Raw genomic sequence first — 19,828 nt, 5'->3', positions numbered from 1 at the left:
AAATAACAGAAAGCCAGAATGCAACGACGGGTGAACTTGACAGCATTCATACTTCCATGGTGCTTTTTAAAGCAAGACAAATTCCTCCTATTGTGTTTAACAATTTCCTTTCTTCTGCTGGCTATCAAACCAATAGAAACCAAAATGCTTTTTCAGCTGCGCACATTCTCCACAGAGCCACCACTGCAAGCTTGTAACAGCTTTTAGTTATCTCCCTCCCGCCCTGCCATCTTCTATATATCCAGACTCCGCCAGAGCCAGAGCAATCAGCCAGCACACGGAACATTCCACGTCTGAAGAGCTGCCCATCAGTCCGACTCAACAGCTCTACAAATGAACATTTTGGATCCTGTTTGCCTGACTCCTCCTTGCAGTGAGTAGGTACTAGAAGGTCCATTTCAGAAGCCGGTGTGTTTCTTTACTTTGCAGGTAGGAGAACATGAGGCATGCAGTTCAGCACTCATCCCATGAGCTGCAGAGGATCTCATACGACAACCCTGCTTTTAAGGTTCTCTTCATGAATAGAGGGATTTCATGGACACGCTGTCCACAACTAGATATTCCACCCATAATTCAAACCCTCACAAATCAAGCTGTGGGAACTCTCAGAACTAGATATCCCAACTGGATTACAGCAGCAGCAAATACTCTCCTTCATTTTTATAACACTAGAAAACACCGTATTGATAACAAACGGTGAACAAGACTGTGGCCTTTGTACAGTAACAGGTGTTCCACTTGCAATTAACACCGCAGTAAGAGCTTCAGATGCTATCGAAACATGCCGAAAACAGAGCTCTCCTTAGTACCCTGAACGGTGAGGAGTTTAAATATAGAATTTCCCAGAACAGACAGAACCCCAAATATTAGGCACTGACAATGAAACACACAGTTCAAGGTCATCACACTCTGGGGATCCACATGTTGTCTCTGCACACGAATACATTCCCTGCTTTGGGAGGAGGGAGAGGGGCTTAGAGAATATCTACTTCTTGTAAACATACACGTGCACGCATAAGCAGTTTGTAGAGTTTCTCAAGTTTAACTCCTGACAGTAAATATGCCTGCCTTTGTTCTGCTGAAGAATACAACAGTAAGATTAAAAGCTGTTATGCTCGTGGATCTGCATCATTAATTAAAATAAAAAAATATATATTCTTAAGGTTATTCTAATAGGGTACAAATTAGCAAATTAGCAGTGCTTGCCCCTATATATTAATTCTGTGGGTATATTGTACAGTCAATTTTAAGGCAGCTCAGTTAAAGCTGCCAGACAAGTTTGAGTCATTTGAAACTCCTCAAACTTTCTGTTGAACTTCTTCATCTGTCAAGTTGCTCCACCACAATAAACATAATTTAAATGGTTAATAAAATTCTGTAGTAAAAAAGCCGGTAGCCTGCTTTTGTTTTTGTAATTACATCCCAGAAATCACAGATCTCCTAAACTACATCTGAAGTTACAAATCTGATGTATAAACACTACTTTTGTATTTCAATACATACTTTTAGCAGGAATTCCTGAAGCTCCTGGTGTGTTTTTGTTACACATGTTACCGAAAGATCGGACCAGGTTACCTGAATAATGAAAGAGAAGAGAATGAGTAAAGTTTCTTTTTTTCAAAGATCATACCAGTTAGTCAACTTCAACATTTTCTTAACTCTTATATTGAGATCATCAGACTTCACATTAGCAGCTAAGTAAATACCAGGCAAAATAGAGATAACAGTGTACCTTTTAGAGACGTACACTAATTTTGAGTGCACATTTTGAGATCATTTTAATGTTATTTGTGGCTAAAAGCAATATGAACAAATTCAGGTCAATGCAATCAAGTCCCTGAAGATTACTTAGTGACTCCAAAAGAAGCCAGGCAGAAGGCTGTGTAATTACAGGATTTCTATCAAACAGTCGTCATTAACTTCAAAAAACAGAGCGAAGAACTATAGGTCAGATATACTGGATTTTGTTCTTGCTGCCATTATCATTAGTCAATAAATAAATGAACAAAAATCTTTCTGCTTCTCTTGCATATAAAATAATTTTATCTGCCTCAGGTTTGATACTAATATGGTCATACTAAACTTCTCGTAGGATACAATTCATAAAAAATATTGCAAGTTACTAAAGAAGTTACTTGAGTAAGACAGCATATTGGTATATGCTATCAAATGTTCAATAGCTTATTGTTCTGACACAACATGCAAGCATTAAAACAGCACCTTCACGTGCATATTTTGAGAAAAAAGCAGCTTGGTTAGATGAGTGCTGCCTGGCTTTTAGTCAACCTCTGTGCTTAAGATTCCCATTACATGCATGGGAAGATTCTGTGTAATGGGAGCAGACAAGGCAATTATAAACATTAATTTACTCCAAAGAGCAGACAGGAAAATGTCAACCACCAACTGCCTTCATCTTAGTCCCCTGAAATGCCAGCTACTGTTGGTGACCTTGGTTGGGAAGCCATGACTGTAAATTGCTGTTAAAACCTTAAGAAGCAGTGTCTGGGCAAGCATAAAATGATCCACAGTGAGGAACACGGTATATACCTGCACAGATGAGGAGAGGAAACTGTTTTCTAAAAGAACTGAGGTGGAGGAGATTCAAGCTTACTCAAATACTTCCCAGAATATCTCCAAACATTCCCCCTTTAACAAAGAAATTCAAAACCACTGTCAAATCCATCTACATGCTGAACTTCTAAAATAGTTTTGTGATTTTAAATATTAATAATCCATATGGGCATTCTGTATGAACCTCCTGTATCTACTATTGCATTTTACTTAGTACCTAGTTCACAGACTATTTGGCCAAAATATCAATGACAAGGCTGAAATACTTGGGCAAGTTAATCTAAGAATTGAAGGCTAAATTCTATATTAACGTCCTCTGCAAAAGAAGAGTGTTTTTTTTGTTTTGGTTTCATTTTTTGATTGTTTTTTTCCTCCAAATTTCAGCTTCAGACACGTCCAACATCAAACCTCTTTTTACCTCTTCAAAGAGCTCCCATGACGCACATCAAATGACCAATTACATTAGTTATAATGTTTGATCTACAGCATTCTTTTGTTTGGGGAAAAATGCTAAGACCAAATCTGGTATACCAGATCTGCATCTACTGACCAAATGACTCATGTTAGTCAATCCTTGCTAAGAAAATTATGACTTCGACTCAACCAGAATATCACCGCCAACAGCCTTAGCAGCTATTATTTAAACACCTACAGCTTTTAATAGCAGACTTCAATACTGAAAGCTTCTTTTCCAAAGTAGTGTGAAGTAGTGTTTCAGTTTTGCTTAAAATTCACTTTTGATTGTTTGATATGTTGCCTCTGGTTATTATTATACATGAAGACTATACTAGGAAGGCCTTCAAATTTATTAGCATCATTTTAGTTTGTTTTTTTCAGTAAATGAAAAAACAAACACCCAAGCCACAAAAAAACAGTTTTGTCATTCACGAATGATATCTAAGATGAATATATGACTCCAAGTAATACGTAGCTGCAGACAAGAACTGTACTTCTTTGTCACTCGAGCAAACAATCAGCTAGTTTTAGAATTCTTTGCAACGCTTGCCCCAAAACAGCATAGGCCAAGTTTACTGAAGTAACGTCACACTCAACTGCTGCTGGTGTTTTACACTTTCCCATCTTATGCCCACAATTACATAAAAAAAAACCTGCTCTGCACACCGAATCCAAAAGAATTACAGGGTAATACCAGGAATCTCTGAAGAGCCTCATGTAATTAAAAATGGTCTCTGAGCAGGTATTTGAAACAAGCTGTATACCTCTACAATAGATATCATGAAGATACCAACGTTCCAGGGGTTATTTGCTTACTTTGAATGTGTACTCCAAATGTTTGTCAGCCCTTTTTCTTGGTACTCCTTTCAGGGTTATCTTCTCAATGTGCACAGCTGAAAGAAAAACAGTTTATCGTGCATACTAAAATTATAGTTTGAAAACATACCTACTTACCTAGCCACTCTGAGAACTGCCATACATTATTTACTGACTCACATAACCCAGCTCCCTCTCAGAAGCTATTTTACCGTAACTAACTGCAGGGGGCAGGTGGAACCTTGTTCTCTACAAAGCGTTTCTCAGACCTGACCACAACCCTTTAATTGCAGATCACAGGAATCTGGGCATTAACCAAGAGGTTACTTGAACCTAAAGTCACATAAACACACCGTTAACCACTATGAGTGAAAAGGCAATGAAAATTGATCAAGTTGCTTCTTTATTCCAAGAAGTAATGAGCGCTGAAAAAGAACAGTGACAGTGTCTTCTACATCTCTTTCTGAAATGTCAAGTAGTAGCGAGAGAAAACTGAATTCCACATTTCTGAAAGGCATTTAGGTGGAAGAAACACTTGGTGAAGGAGTAAAGGAGTCAGAAGTGAGTATCAGCAAACTGGAAATCATAGAATCACAGAATGGTTTGGGTTGGAAGGGACATTAAACCCCCCCTGCCATGGGCAGGGACACCTCCCACCACACCAGGTTGCCCAAAGCCCCAGCCAGCCTGGCCTTGAACACTCCCAGGGATGGGGCATCCACAGCTTCGCTGGGCAGCTTGTGCCAGGGCCTCACCACCCTCTGAGTAAAGAATTTATTCCTAATATCTAATTTAAATCTACCCTATTTTAGTTTAAAGTCATTCCTCCTTGTCCTATCAGTACACCCCCTGGCAAAGAGTCCCTCCCCAGCTCTCCTGAGCCCCCTTTAGGTACTGGAAGGCTGCTGTTAGGTCTCCCTGGAGCCTTCTCTTCTCCAGGCTGAACAACCCCAACTTCCTCTGCCCGTCTTTGTAGGAGAGGTGCTCCAGCCCTCTGATTATCCTCATGGCCCTCCTCTGGACTCGCTCTATTACATCCATGTCCTTTTGTGCTGGGCGCAGCAGAGCTGAGCAGAGGGGGACAATCACCTCCCTCGCCCTGCTGGCCACGCTGCTTTTGATGCAGCCCAGGATACGGTTGGCCTTCTGGGCTGCAAGTGCACATTGCCAAATGAAGAGCAGAAGCAGAAGGCTACTACGATCATACCACACAGAGTATCATTAGATTGAACTGAAAAGGAAGAAGGGTACTTTAAAGTACATACTACTTAAACATTCCTTCCCCACAGTCTGCTTTGTTCAGGAATAGACAAGTTCTAGCTGTGACATAGCAGCAGCTATGTATGGCCTTCAGGATCTGGAGATACTCTTCAGAGCACAAAATATTATTCAGGCAATACTGTATATAAAAATCCTCGTATAGCTGAGATGGGCTTTACACTTTTCCTGCTATGCTGTTCTAACAACTCAACCGAATTTTGTTCCCTTACAAGCGTGATCATGACATGTAAAAATTTTTATTCAAAAACAGCTCTGCCAACTCTGCACCATGAATGCTTCTTTTCAGTGCTTTTGAAGCTCTTTTTGAAGGGTATTACCAGTTAACATTTTCCTTTCAATTCTTAACTGCCCCCCTTTTTTTTTTTTTTTTTAAAACAGGGGATACATATTGGGAACTACTCATAACAATTAAAATTACCAACTTCTTACAAGTATGTGTTACAAAGCTTATCCTTGGAATTTAACTAATTACCATTTCATCCAACTTCAACACTTTTAATGAATCCTGTTAGAGTTACAATTAAAGTATCATCCCCATCTGAATATGCCAGTCCTGGGAAAACTAAGTATTAGCAACTTAACAAATCTAAAAATCAGAATAATAAACAGGCATACAAGCCTAGTGATAGTATTCAGCTCCCAATTCTTTTCTTGGGAAGAGTGACAAACGCTGGGTTGGAATGGTGTACATTGGCTGTAACCCTTTACCTGGGAGTTACAAGAACTGGACAACCAGTTCATTTTGATCAATTACTGAAGACTATTTATTGCAAAATCAAAAAAAATCTGAGACGAACTAAGGATGCCAAATAATAACATACAACTATATATCATGGAAAACTGAATTTTTACCTCTCTGGTATAGATAGAAGCACTGTTAGAAAAAGGGCTATGGCCTAACATCAGTTTTAGTGCATTAAAGTTCCTTAACAGCCAATGTTAAAATCAATACCATCAGCTGGACTGATATGCAGAAGCTAATTAAAAAGTTGATTCCCATAACTGGAATCGAGAATAATGTTTTAAGTTCCATTATTTCACCATACGCATATATTTAATTATGGAAACTAATCAGCATCATTAACATTCACATAGAGACAAGATTTTTTCTAACTAGACTGTGGCTATTTTAAACTATTGAATGTTATCGATGCTAAATAGATTTGTCTTCTAATATAAAGAAATTTTATTACACAATGCAGTACCTTCAACTTCCTTAACTTCTTTTGCTGCTGTTAAACGCTCAATTTTATTAAGTTATACACAACAGATAATTACCGCGTAATTGCCTTACAACCTTAGTTTCACAGATTCAATAGCCTACTTTAAAATCCAGTTTCCACAATCACATTTTAAATACTCTAAATGGCTAGACCAAGATGAAATGTTTGAACATGCAAGCTAACAAGGTGCGTTGCATCTCTAAATCTGTTCTGAATGCAACACACATTCAATTCAATTAAATTAAACCTAAGTGATACTGCTTCCATTTTATTTTAAGTATCAATTGAGATTTCTAAGAATCAAAATCAACAAAGCTGAGAATAAAAAAAAAAAACCGTCAGTGCTATTTCTAACCCAGCTGGCACCCTCTATCATAAATCTAATATAACAAATATCACAAAATTATTCTGATCCTTCCCTGCAGTTTCTAAATACAATACAAATACTGAGAAATATTTAAGTACTTTGCTAGACTCGTTTATTCATCTTTGCTTTGCTTCTGTTATTTAATTCAGGAATGTCACTTATGAGTCTCCCATTTCTGTTTCTAATTTGTGAATACGAACACTTTGTTCTTAAAACTCTGTAAAAGGTTTTCAAATACGTTTGTTGTCTGTAATCTGCCATAATCTTTTTTTTTTTTTTGGTAAGGAATTAAAACTTGCAAATTGCCTGTCTTCAAAGTGTAATTAAATCTCCACAATATAGACAAAAGGATATTTATCAGGACAAAAGAATAGCAATGGTTTTCCCAGATTGCTAGCTCTTCACTAACCGGAAGATAGTGTAAGCTTATTTTGAGTAGACAAGTGATCTGCTAATCTTGTTGGAGAATAAAGAGTAAGAAGAAATCTGTTTTCAATAATGCTCATTTCTTCAAACTGTTCTGGCAATTGTACAAACGAATTCTGTTTGTGCTCTGAAGTCTTATCCTTATTCTTCCCTGTACATCCAAAATACAACCTACTTCTGTATGGAAAGCCTCCCACTTCTCTGAACTACCACTTCTATAAAACCTCCTTTCTTTCTTCCTTTTTTTTTTTTTTTTTAAGGCTAATCAAATACAACTAAATTGATTAGCAAAAGCTATTCATGGCTTCACAGTATGCTTAAATTTGTTTCAAAAAATTAAACAACACTAATACAGTGGCATTAAGTTTTTTTGCCTTCTTCCAAATGCCATAGCACTTTTTTTCAGGAGGACACTCATTTGCAATTGGTTTTCATGCATGCAGTCACAAACATTTAGCAGCTAACAAGGATGACAACCTGCCATAACAAAGATAAGACCGAGTAGGCAGCAGAGAAGCTATTATACCTACCCACCATTGCAGTTTCTCATTCAGATGAGCAGCAAGAAAAAAGTAAGATTTCTACAACTCCAAGGTGAGTTTAGCCTTAAAAAAAAAACACACCTCAAAATACTCCTGAAAAGAAACTTCAGAATACATACCTTCTCGCTGAGGTCTATGGGAAGCCATCGGTAGTCCGTCATGAGGTGCTGTGGTTCGTTCTAGCAAACTGGTCTCATTACTCGACATGCAGTCACTATGGGAAAAGTCATTCTAAATCGAGAAGGAAAGAAAAACGAAGTATATTAATACAATGCCTACAATCAAAACATACTCTTTACAGCAGAAGATACCCCCAAAACAGTTATTTTGTATTCTACAGGAAAAAAATAGAAATAGAGGCTCTTGAGAGGAGTCAAAATGATCACTAGCAATTTCAATTCTTACTTTTTTTTTCCCCCCCGTCAACTATCACCTCCACTGTAACAATGACTTTATTTTAAAAGCAGAATGATGTGGGGGACAGATCGTGTGCCTTTAGTCTATCTCAGGGTGGACAATTCAAGATGAGTAACTCAGAACTTCAGTGCTAATTTACTATTAGTATGAACTCTTTCGGTTACTAATCTGTGAAGTAATCTACTCACAGCTTTGCAAACATATGCTCCCTAGTTACATTCATGCACTGTATCTTCAGCCTGCCACCTCTTCTGCATAGGAAATCATGAATATCTGTTTGGACAGTCTACCGGGACATACGATCCTAACAGCCAAATCCGTGCACCTCCAGCTAACCAGACATTCAGAACACAACCGGTTGCCATCAACACCCTCTCCTTCACAGAGAAAAGGAAAGGACCCAGAGCTCATTACCCCCCATATCTGCATGCAGACTTCAAAATGATATGCCAAGAATTTTTACTCCTTTAATACAGTGCGTAAGGAGGGACAGTACAGCAAGTCATACCGCTCAGATAACGCAGATGGATCTCTCAGAGTAAAAGGACAAACTCCCAGAGTAAAAGAACAAACAATGACACATGGATAACCTAGCAGAAAAGTATCAGATGAGCATGAACTTCAAGTGTTGGTGTTTTTTTGTTTTTAATGGTAACATGAACCTGTATAATTTTTCCCAAATTGAGATAAAATGTTAATGTAACTGTTTACATGCCTTTCAATGACCAGGTCTTGTTATAAACCAAACCAGCTAACCAACATAAAACTCAGAAACATTGTAAACCCTCCAGTTGACCAATGTAATTTTACATTTCAAGGAAAGACACTAAATGAGACCTTAAAAAAGCCATGCGTGTAGAATTAGAAAATGTTAGAAGTTACTAGCGAGTTTCTAGATTTATCTATTAAGTGAGACATCTGGTTTTGCCTGTAGCATGTAGTATAACATATGAGCTTAGTATATGCATGCAAGTACCATCAATATGCAAATATCTTGACCTCTGTGGCATGGTGGATTGGTGTGGGGGGCAGTGGCAGCACACAGAGGGAGAGAAGGTTCTCTGTCTCACACACATCAATGAAATGCTATTTTTGTTTGGTTGTTTTTTACTGAGTACTGGATGCTAGAGCAAAAGTTAGTTTTCTCAGGAAAGCTTTCAGAAGAAGGAAGTTAGATGGGGGCATTCACTGCACCCTGAATCTTAGCAGAACGTCTTAAAACAAATGAAGTTTCTGGGAGAAATGGACACTTTTTGTTGTAGATGTATACTAAAAGTTCAAAGTTTATTCCTCTCATTCAGGATGAAGAGCATTACTCCATTAAAGACCTTCATAAGAGAAAGGCAGAGGGAAAAGATAAATCTTCAGACAGTATTCTTACCATTTTTAAATACAGGAAGCATAAGATATTTGAAAATAAGTACCAGAATGTGAAAGAATCTTTTTTTTTTCCCTGAAGGACTTCTGACGGGACAAACCAGCTGCCAGGACAGACCCAAGACCATCACAAAAAATACACCAGAATGAGGAAGCACAGGCATTGAAATGCATCAAAATTCCCTTACAGAATGAGTTTTTTAAGATTTTGCAGATGTCCCAATTACAGCTTGCTTCATTTTACTAAACCAGCTTTACAGCATCTGTGGCTTGGGTACAAACTGAGGCAACTCCTAACAAAACACACAACTCTTTTAGGACCCAGGTAATCACACTGACATCAAGCCTGCCCTGGGCATACTGTTAATCCAACTTTCATCAGTCTCATCCACAGCGGTACAAAATCAGCAACTGAACATCTAACGTGCCCTTTAGATTGCACTACAAACGGTCAGAGGAATTGAAAGACATTTCAGCTGTTTCATCCAAAGCAGCGTATGGTTCGTGTTCTGCACTGAATGTCGGTAATTTCAGGTTTCAAAGCAGTCTGCCTTAAAATACAAAGCACTTGTTGTTTCCTCAAGATAAAACTCACACCAATCCCTAGTCACTCAGTAGATGATCTCAGCAAACTTCTTTACTGACCAAAACATCACTTCATGCTTTAAATGTCTAATAAATTGTGAGCATAATGTCAGACCTGGAACAAGAAAGGAAAATAGCTGCATATCTGTGAGATTGCATTTTAACAGCTCTAAGCCAATTTGCAAACTTATTTTACTAAACAGAAATTCACAAGCATGCCCTGGAGAGAGCCACTTTAAGATCTCTTCAAGACTTCCAACGACACCGTTTCACCAGATATTTCGTAATATCCAAGGACAGAGCCAAAAGCAAGCATTTCAGTTTTTAAGTGTTAACTCCTGGTCATGCGTTATTGGCAGAACTGTTGGCATTTGGGAATTAAATTTATCCTGTTAAAACAGTGATTCATTTAAGACTGTCCATGCAAAGCATCACTACTATGATTAAGCAGCTGTGTCCAGACTACGTTAAGTTAACAATTTCAGCAAACATTTTAGAATAAGAGTGAATGTCTTCCTGTAGAGATGGTCAGCGTTAATTATCTAAGTAAGGTCCTTCCTTAAACTACATCCACATGCTTTGCCATCATCCACATCCCATGTAGAAGACAACAGACTTTTGGATGAACTCTGACAGTGGATATTAACTCTGCTCTACTTTCAGATGTCTTTTTCCACCTTTGAAATCATGATTGTAAGAGCTGAAGGCAGTGCTCCACTCACTTTAAGGTGTCAGCTAGGATTTCCACCTAATCATCAATTGCCTTTTCTTTAGCTCACAAACAGATCTACTACTGAATTTGAAGTCACACCTTCTCTTGCTTTTCAAGTCAAGCTATTTCTTTTGATTATCAGAAAAATAAACTACAATTCTAATAAGTAACTAATAGCTAAGAAGTCAAAGAAATTGGAAGCACTTTTTAGAAGAGGGGTTTAGAAATAAAATTTGTTTCAAAGATATATTTTGCTCACCTTATATCAGAGAAGCAGTAAACATTATTGCCACACCTCCTATGCTAGACTGCTGCTTTTCACTTACAATATATATGAGTGTTTTAATAGTGTTGAAATATTTTTGCAGAGTCTTATTCTGGAGTGGTTACTTTCCTACACATGGCAGCTTTCTCTGTATGAGGTGAACTACATCCACATTTGAAGGCTCCCTCTACTCTGCAATATATTATGTGGTTCAAGCTTGTATTTAGACAAGTCCTGACACTGATAATTTTATAAATTATCGTAACTGTAAATAGATCATAATTCAATCAAAAAATTCTTCACCTAGCAAGTTGAACCAGTAATATGTACTACATGTATTCGGTGAATGATAGCTTTCACAGCACGTGCTGGAATACAGGAGGTAGACGGTAGGCTATCTAGGGCAGTCATAGCTTTACCTTGCAGCTTACTGTCTGCAAACATTGTTTCTGTGCCAGCTACAGATCCTGTGCTTAAGCTGCATTACAACTCTTCGTTAGCTACTATGAGAGTCCTACATCAAGCACTCACAAGGAAGTAAGACTTAAGTGCCACTGCCAGAGTGGCCTGCAAGTGACTGGAAGGTCCAGGCAGTCCAGAGGGCCAACAAATATTAAATGGCTGCTACCTGCTGCTAGTCACACCACAGCCACAAGCCCTTTAACACTGCCTATGCCCCTCAGGAGTTCCTGTCAATGGTCAGCAAGTTTAGTGCTAGTTGTACTCATCATTTCCTGTTGTATAGGGTTTACTGGCAAGGTTGTGGTAGCAGGGGGGCCGCAAGGGTGGCCTCTGTGAGGAGCCAAGAACACGCCCCGTGTTAGGTAAAAGCCAGCTCCAGAAGGACCTGCCACTGGACAATGCTGTTTATGCCTTCACGATAACATATTTAAGAAAGGAGAAAAAATGCTGTGCAGCAGCTGTGAGAAAAAGGAGTGAGAAAAACATGAGAAGCAGCCTGGCAGCCCCCAAGGTCAGTGCAGCAGGAGATGCTCCAGGCACTGGAGCAGCAGTTCCCCTGCAGCCCGTGGAGGAGCCCCCGGTGGAGCAGGGGGACGTGGCCTGGAGGAGGCTGCGGCCCATGGAGAGGCCAGGCACAGAGCCTGCCCTGGCAGCAACTGCAGCCCATGGGGGACCCACACTGGAGCAGAGGCAGAGTGTGAGGAGGAAGGAGCAGCAGAGACGAAACATTATGGACTCACCGCAACCCCAATTCCCCATCCCCCTGCACTGCTCTGTGGGAAAAGGCTCAAAGAGTCAAGACTGAAGTTGAGCCTGGTTTGAAGGAGGTGGTGGAATGAAGGTGCTTTTCATTTTGTGGGTTGGGTTTTTTTTTTGGTTGCTTTTAGTTCTCAGTGCCTTCCTGTTATCAGCTGGCAATACATCCAAGTGACCTTCCCCAAGCTGAGTCTATTTTGCCCGTAGTGGTAATTTGTGAGCCATCTCCCAGTCCTTATCAGAACCTTAGAAGTTTTTTCATCCGATTTTCTCCCTGCTCTGCCTTGCTGAGGAGGGGGATAGAGAGTGGCTTGAGGGGCACTTGGTGACCAGCAAGGTTAACCCACCACACCTGCTGATGAATAAAATGGATTCACACAACACATGCAAGCATAAGATTAATTCCTGCAAAGGCTTTTATCACTGCAAGGCTTTCACATGCAAGGATTCTGTGCGGTTCGTAGTGCTGCTGATTAAATACAGTGAAGCAAGTAACGTGGGTGGCCCCAAACGAGTTGCCAAATAATTGATCTGATTATCTCACAGATCTTTGTGACAGGCTAGGGCATTAGCTACATTTCTCCTTGAAAGCTAACTGAAATAAAACAGTGCTCTAAGGTATGTCTGCTCTCACTACCTAGACCAGAGTTTTGTAGCTGGAACGTCATTGCTCATATGGCTGAAACCAAGCACCTTATTAAAGAAAACACCTATCACTTGAGATGTCTTTTTAGTCACAGGAAACCAGCATCAGCTGCTCAAAACGGAGAGCCCTGCTCAAAAAGACATTACTCTGCATAGCTAACACATGAGAGCTGAGAAAGTCTCAGCTAGTCTACGTGCGGCAAGTGTCCACGCTCTGCCTTCTATTAGTGCAGACTGCCGATGAGAAAGTGTCGTGCTGGTATTCGTTTGGCAATCTGTAATGAAATCTGTTACTGGATAACCTACTAATCATCAAGAGTAATGCACATAAATCTTCTGATGTTTGCGTTGCCCTTTCATAAAAGAGCTATTCATGCATCAGCTCTGATGAGCACTAACAAGGGAAACCTGCTTGCAGCAGTTGGATGGCTTGATTAGTTCTAACCACCCAAAAAGGAAAGCCTATTTTTCTGCAAGATTTCAGTCAACGTGCTGGTAGGGACAGCACTGCTTAGCCTTGCAGGCTGTGCAGATGTAAAGCAGCGCAGCTTATCCGTTCACGTACACATGGGAGTTGGCAAACAAAACCAGATGCCAAGTAACAAACATTGAAGAAAGCATCCTGGAAGAACCAAGGTCTAACTTGTGACCACACTTTCTCAACTGCAGCATCCGTACCTTAGAGAAATTTGTGTAACACCAGAATAATCTCTATTAGATTAGAGACTCACAGAACACCCAGAGTTGGAAGATCTGGTGCCAGTTACAGGACTAAAGCCATGATTTGCTCAACACGATCCTTGCAAGCTACCATCCTCAGTGCTTCACAGCTACGCAGCAGATACACGGCCACGTAGCCATGGTGGCACAGAGGCCGTACCACCTCTTGAGAAGCAAGTCAGGTGAAACTCCACACGCACACATACCTGTATCTGTGCTCTATCGCTTAATTCTTGCTGTAGTTTGCATAGAGGGATAGAGCATTTATGCTGTCGTATACTTTAATGGAAATCCAGCACGTGCACTTAACACCAATGCAAAAACACAGGGCAGCAGCAGACCCAATTCTTCCAAATCTGCTAATGTTGACAACTGTTGATGCAACAGATTGTCTCCCATGCAAAAAACCCACTACTGCCTTGAACGAGCTGCTTGCCAAATGCAAGGTCGAGACTGAAGGCAGCTGCCCAACTGACATTGCTAAGTTACACTTCTGTTTTCCAGCTTTCCCCTAAGCAACTGCACTAACTGCCCTACTGATTTGAGATGCAGAGAGCTGTGGGACAAGTCCAAGAACAGAATCAACCTCAAGATCTAACACCACGAAGATCTACACAATTAACTCTCTTTTGGCCACAGCCAGCAAACAAAGGCTTCCTTCTTAACTCGGTTTTCAGGTGCAGAATCAAGTTCCAGAAGAATAATGCTTATCCTACTTATAATCGCAGGCTGGAGACATTGGCTGACACAAGCCTTCATGAAGTTCAGCAACGGGAACTGTGAAGTCCTGCAACCTGGGGAGAAACAAGCACGCTGAGGGGGGCGATCCCTTGATAGGACAAGGGGGAATGGTTTTATATTCAGTAAAAAATTTAGATTAGATATAAGGAAGATATTCTTCACTCAGAGGGTGGTGAGGCACCCAAACAGGTTGCCCAGAGAAGCTGTGGATGCCCCATCCCTGGAAGCGCTCAAGGCCAGGTTCTTCACTGATGTTTAGAGTGAAACTATTTTAAGAGCTCACCTCCAAGAGGTAGCAATAAAGCATGGTGAGACAGACAAAACTTCTGAAAAATCACCAGTTGATTCACGGTGGAAAAGTACACCGCAGAAAAGCTTCAGCAATCACATACTGATCAACCTGAAGCACTGTGAAGCCATGACAATTTTGAGACAAAGGGTATACCGACCTCTAATGCAGGATTATTAAATCTGGCTGTCAAGGCCTACGACAACTAACCTTGAAGAGCCAGACACGTCAGCTACAGCAGGGATTTACAATGCTGGCAGAAGACTGCACCTTGTGTTTGCTAGAGACACAGCAAGTTCTTGAAGTCTCATCTGCATCACACTTTTTACCTGGATTTAAACCACAGCTTAACCTAGCTAGCCTGTCTCAAAACAGAGATCTTGAAGCTACAGCCAGTAATGCAGCAGTTTAGATGTTACTGCATCTCCAGTCAGTTGCTCATCCCACAGCTTCACGTAGCTTCAGTACTAAGAAAATTACTTGAACATGTTAGTTCAGACTGATACACAAAAGTTATTCTCACGACCACCTAGGGTGACAGAAAGATTCAAAAAAATATTTGTCCCTTAAGACTAGTTCAAGCACAACTAGTTCTGAGAGGAGACAATGCCTTCATGGCCACTGCTAACTACTGACAGAGAATAATACATCTAAGAAGCATGGTTTAAAAGTTTTCTTTCATGTATGTTGTTCAAGTTCTGAACAGAAAGTCTGCCATTTTCTTATCTTCGCTCTTAAGACACTTCCCAGGGCATCAAATCCCCTTCCACAGTTAAATGTGTTTTTACTTTCATCTACCAAAAGGACAAGATTAAGAGGCCAAGGAAAGGCAACAAGCTCACAAAGGAGTGTGATTTCCAGCCAGATCTTGGAGCCTGTCCTCTGCAAGCTTCAGTCTCTCCAAGTATAAATGATTAAGACTTGGAAGATACTACAAAAATTTACCCAAATCTTGGAGGAAACGTGGACAAGAAAATGTGGTAACAAACTTAAGTAGAGATAAACCTACAGACTTCCTACGGAAGACTAGAGATAAAGCTACAGACCTTCTATGGAAGAGTGTGCTTCCATAGATACAGCCATCTTACCGCTGCTGTCCACGTCCTTTTCTTTAGAAAGAACAGAGAGCCCTCAGTACCCCAAGCCCTGGGAGATCCTGCTGTCGACAGGTAAGTCAACCCTGAGTGACACTGGAAACCCAGCCACGGCTTAACAGCAGCAATGCAAGTGCAAGCGTTAGGAAGCCATGGGTACATCTGCAGTCCCCCCAGTGCTTATTTAAGACAACAGAGAAAAAATTGACACGGAAACCAGGGGGAGGCTGATGAAGGCTGGCATAAAGGGACTGGGCAAGGCTACAATCTTGTCTTAATACCTCAAAATTAGAGCTGAACAATGACTAAAGCAACTGAAAGCCATGTAAGTTTTCCATCTGCAGTTTCCTGGAGCATTAACATGTACGTTTAAACAGAGGTCTTTCATTTTAGGAGCTGCTTTTATCTATCCATGACTTCCTTCCCAGAAGACTTCCAGTAATGTTTCTGGACATCCCCAACTCCTGTTTCAAGTCAGAGAAATTTCTGCTCAGAGACAAGGATGTTACAGTCACTGAGAGAGACAGAATACTTTGTATCTCAATATGCAAAACATGTAAAACTCTAGTAGTTTGCTGGACCATCCACAATTTAAAAGATTCTTGCCAACAATAAAAAGTCATCTTTATCCTTCTGTCTCTTATTTAAACCAGACACCATGATACTTAAAGGAGTATTTGAGTACACTGCAGTTTCGATTGTGTGCGTTTTTCTTCTCTCAGAGCTCTTAGGATCTAAAATTAAGTTCTAGTACCTGGTGCTGCTGCAAGTCACTGAAGATCAATCATAAAAGCACTCTTCTAATTTGCAGACAAAATAAACTATAAATAGAAGCCTACTAAACAAAATACCCTGTAAATAGAAACTTTCCCTTTATTTTTAAGTAGGGACTTTTTGTGTGAAGAATCCTCAAGCCAGGTAATTATAAAACTATTCAGCAAGCCATTATCTGCAGGAGACTGCTTATTTCAGTAGAACCTTAGTTCTATTACCATCAAGTATTCCTGATTAAATGCTCCCGCGTATTACGCAAGCCACATTTATCATGTTTGTATGTACTCAGACCTCCTTCGCTATTTCAGCATTCAGACCATAGATCTGGGTTCGAGCAAGATAGGCCATGAACAGGTTTGATCCTGATGGACTTATTAAACATACATAATCAACACCAGAATTAAGCTGTTCTGCTACTTAAACTGATATACGTTAGTGGTATCAGTGTACTTTTTGGTCATTAGTAAGGTTTTTTATGACTACAGATGTGAATGCTGCTGCCTTCTTTTTATACACCAACTCCAGATTCAAAGTCCATATTCTGCACAGCTTAATGCGTCGATGACTTTTTTTTCCCTACATCTTCATTTAGAAATTTGCAAGTTGTATCAGGTGTTTTACCTTAAATAAACATAGTATTTCAGAACACAAGTTTATGCAATTATAAGGCAATCCTACCTCTGCCCATCCCACTCCAACAGTGCTAACCCTCACAAGTTTTGAGCCTATTATTTCCATCTGAATTTGTAAAAGGGTATCGTTACAAAGCGTTAGGTTCTTAAAGAACCATTAGAATAGGATCGCTGCTCTTCTTGGTCTCCCGTTAGATCCTTGTCAAGAAGCAACTTCCACGTGAGCTCCATGTTACCGGGCAGCGCAGACCCTAACCAGAAAACACAGTCCCAAGCATGAGAAAAAAGTAAGCTACCTGACATCCCTAAAGACCGCCCGGTTCCAGCCCCCTCCCACGGGGGGGGACACCTCCCACCAGCCCAGGCTGCCCAAGGCCCCATCCGGCCTGGCCTTGAGCACCCCCAGGGATGGGGATGGGGCACCCACAGCTCCTCTGGGCAGCCTGTGCCAGGGCCTCACCGCACCTAACGCCCCCCCCCCCCCCCCCCCCCCCCGGGGGAGCCGCACGCGCCCCCACGGCGCGCTGCCATTGGCCGCCCGCGAGCCTCCCCGTTACGCAACGCCCCCCCCCCGTGCGGGCCGGGGAGGATCCCGCCCTGCGGGCACGTGACGCCGAGCGCAGGCCGCGCCGCCGCCATCTTGGAGGGGGCGGGAAGCGGCGGGGCCGGCGGGCCCGCAGCGCCGCCGGGGGGGCGCCATGATGGGGGCCGGGGGCGGGGGCGGGCCGCAGCCGCGGGGCCCGGCCCTCACAGCCGCCGCGGGGCGGCGGGCACCGACCCTGCGCGGGGTGCGGGGGGGGGGAACGAGCACGCGGGCGCCTGACGGGATTTTAAATCGGCCCCGTGTAACGGAACAGCGGCATTTTGTGAGGGAAGCCTTGAGCCACGCTGACTCCGTCACCTTCCATTTTCACCTGTCAGGGTCCCTGCAAACCTGAACTGAACAGCCTCGGCAGAAACACAGCAGTCCCTCTGTGCCCTGTCAGCCGCTGCTTCCCAGAAGAGGCTCTGCTCTATTTACAGTTTAACCAATAAGAAAAAAAAAACCTTGCAGAAGGCATGCAGTTGAGCCCTGCGCAGACCAGGCAGTATGTGACATGCATGTTCAGCCAAGCTGGTTCGGATCTCTCCGTGTTCCCTCTGCAGAAGAAACCACCACAACTTGGAAGCCTGCTTTTACGCCGAAGCCAGAACGCCACACGGAGCAGACTGCAATTCCAGTAGTTCATGGGAGCCTGCTCTCCCAGTGCCTTTGGTGGGGCACGCTGAGCACTTAGAGCTGGTGTGCCAGCTTCAGCCAGGAAGCGTGCTTCTAGTTATTAGCACTTCAAACCCAGCAAGGGCAGCGTCCAGCCTTACCGCTTCCTGTAACCCCATCTTCCCCCCCTCTACAGGGACTTGCAGGACATTTTGGGAGAGCTAGACTCGATACAGCTCAGTGAGCCAAAATAAACACTTTTTGGACTTATGCTATGAATTCAGTATGATTTCAGTACCATAACATCCACCCACTAGTTTATGACCTGCCAAATGTGCTTTGGCCTTAAAATGGTACAAGCGTGTACTTAGCATATTTGAAGTCTTAAAAATCCCTGTCTCCTTTCAGTAGTCCTCAAAAGCACATCCTGTCTTTACCAAGCAGATCAAGGGCCATTCCTTTAGAATCACAGCAGTTTTCTGTGAGTGGATGAACTGGACAGCATCAAAAGTAAATTTAAAAAAAAAATGTTTGTACCTTTTTCTGTTAAGCCCCTGACGAATGTGTTGGTTTTAACAGCCTATCTGCATTGTAAGTACCTATCTTCCAGCCCTTTCTTCCTCTTTGCACGAGAGGCCATCTATAGACCAAAAACTGCAGAGCTCCAAGACGATGACTTGGTTGCATAAATATGGGGCGGATTTTTTTTAAAGCAAACATTCACCAAAAGGGCAGCAATGGGTGGCCAGGGGGGAAAAACCCACGTTTAGATATTGCTGCTGCATATGAGAATGCTTCAGTGCCACTCATGGAGAGTCCTCGCTCTGTGACAGCCACCTTCCAGCAACAAGTGGCACATCTGCTTTCAAGATGTGCTCTGCTGCTTCCTGACAGCCACCCAGAAATTAAGCTTTTCTCTGAACAGAAGTTGCAGTTGTGACATTTTAATTTGCTCGTTTAGTAAAACGATTACCACCCCTTCCCAAAGGCCTTCAACCACCTCACGGAACGCGGCTTTTGAGAACCAGCCTCGCGGCCGCTGACCCTTAACTACAGCCCTGATCCTTGCCAAGTCTCATTTTTGGGGGGAGAGAGCAGCTTCCACGTGAAAATTGCCCCAACACCTTCTATTGTTTGGAGCCCCTGCAGCAAGCTCTCTCAGGCCGTATGGTTTCGATCTGGCGTTATGATTATTTTTACGAGTTTAGCCAAGCTGCCGCTTGCACTTCTGCATCGTGCAACTTCTTCAGCGGCCTGCAGCGTACGAGGCAGCCGCTCGAGCTTTACGGGCACTCTGCATCCTACGCTCTAGCAACACGGGGGCTCTAAAGGCAGCGCACCAGAAAGCATGGCTGGCCAGAAAAAGCACCCCCCCCCCCCCCCACTACGTCATACCGGGCAGTATTACGTCACAGCCCCACATTCGCAGCAGGCCCTACAGAGAAGGGGGGCAGGGCTCTCTGGGTGCCCTCTGCCCAT

The 19,828-nt window shown here is 42.1% G+C and overlaps 1 protein-coding gene across 4 annotated transcripts in view; it reads right to left on the bottom strand.

Moving 5' to 3' along the window:
* Positions 1-19,828, bottom strand: part of ZCCHC2 (zinc finger CCHC-type containing 2) — a 43,820-nt gene that overhangs the window by 22,776 nt on the left and 1,216 nt on the right. For all 4 annotated transcript variants that reach the window (XM_066992530.1, XM_013187413.3, XM_066992531.1 and 1 more), the window contains exons 2-4: positions 7,802-7,913; positions 3,844-3,920; positions 1,504-1,575 (exon numbers count right to left, since the gene is read on the bottom strand). In XM_066992530.1, coding sequence (XP_066848631.1) covers positions 1,504-1,575; positions 3,844-3,920; positions 7,802-7,913 — 261 coding nt within the window. The remainder of the gene's footprint in view (positions 1-1,503; positions 1,576-3,843; positions 3,921-7,801; positions 7,914-19,828) is intronic.

The sequence above is a fragment of the Anser cygnoides genome, chromosome 2, assembly GCF_040182565.1.
Source record: "Anser cygnoides isolate HZ-2024a breed goose chromosome 2, Taihu_goose_T2T_genome, whole genome shotgun sequence".
NCBI lineage: Eukaryota > Metazoa > Chordata > Aves > Anseriformes > Anatidae > Anser > Anser cygnoides.
This window is presented reverse-complemented; position numbering and strand designations above follow the sequence as displayed.